Source organism: Palaemon carinicauda, unplaced genomic scaffold (assembly GCF_036898095.1).
Source record: "Palaemon carinicauda isolate YSFRI2023 unplaced genomic scaffold, ASM3689809v2 scaffold325, whole genome shotgun sequence".
In the NCBI taxonomy this organism is placed as follows: Eukaryota; Metazoa; Arthropoda; class Malacostraca; order Decapoda; family Palaemonidae; genus Palaemon; species Palaemon carinicauda.
In genome coordinates, this window is record NW_027170923.1 from 172,501 (window position 1) to 173,223 (window position 723).

General features: G+C 30.0%; 1 protein-coding gene across 1 annotated transcript in view; it reads left to right on the forward strand.

The window, feature by feature from the left end:
* The window catches only part of LOC137636552 (aspartate and glycine-rich protein-like), a gene marked incomplete at its 3' end in the record, with an annotated part of 14,003 nt that extends 13,906 nt beyond the window's left edge, over positions 1-97 (forward strand). Inside the window, exon 4 of the mRNA XM_068368951.1 lies at positions 1-97. This exon is cut by the window's left edge and continues 76 nt beyond it. Coding sequence (XP_068225052.1) covers positions 1-97 — 97 coding nt within the window.
* Between the last annotated feature and the right edge of the window lie 626 nt (positions 98-723).

Here is a 723-nt window from a genome sequence, read left to right on the forward strand (position 1 = left end):
AATGGTGATGGTGAAAACGATTATGGTGATAATAATGGTGGTGATGATGGTGGTGGTAATGATGATGGTGATAGTGATGAAGGTGATAATGATGAAGGTGATACGATGATGGTGATAATGACGATGGTGATAATAATGATGCGAATATCCTGATGATAGCAGCTTCGTCATAAAAGATTAATCGAGAACATTATATTGAATATTTTCTTTTAATTATTAAAACGTTCACCTTAACAGCAAGTGACTCCGGACAGAGAGAGAGAGAGAGAGAGAGAGAGAGAGAGAGAGAGAGAGAGAGAGAGAGAGAGAGAGAGAGAGAGTGTTCCAGATCGATAGAATTGGGGAAGGTCACAGGAAGGGATTTACAAAACAGAGAAACGATGATGAAGTAGAAGAGGGAGAAGAAGAAGAAAGAGAAGAAGAAGGAAAATAGGGAGAAGGAAAAGGTGAATAAAAGGATGAAGATGATGTAGGAGAGGAAGAAGAAAAAAGTAAAAGGAGAAGAAGTACACATTATATATATATATATATATATATATATATATATATATATATATATATATATATATATATATATATATATATATATATATATATACATACGTGTGTATACATATATATATATATATATATATATATATATATATATATATATATATATATATATATATATATATATATATTATAAAGTAATCGAGGAGAGCACACTTTTGCCTTTACTTA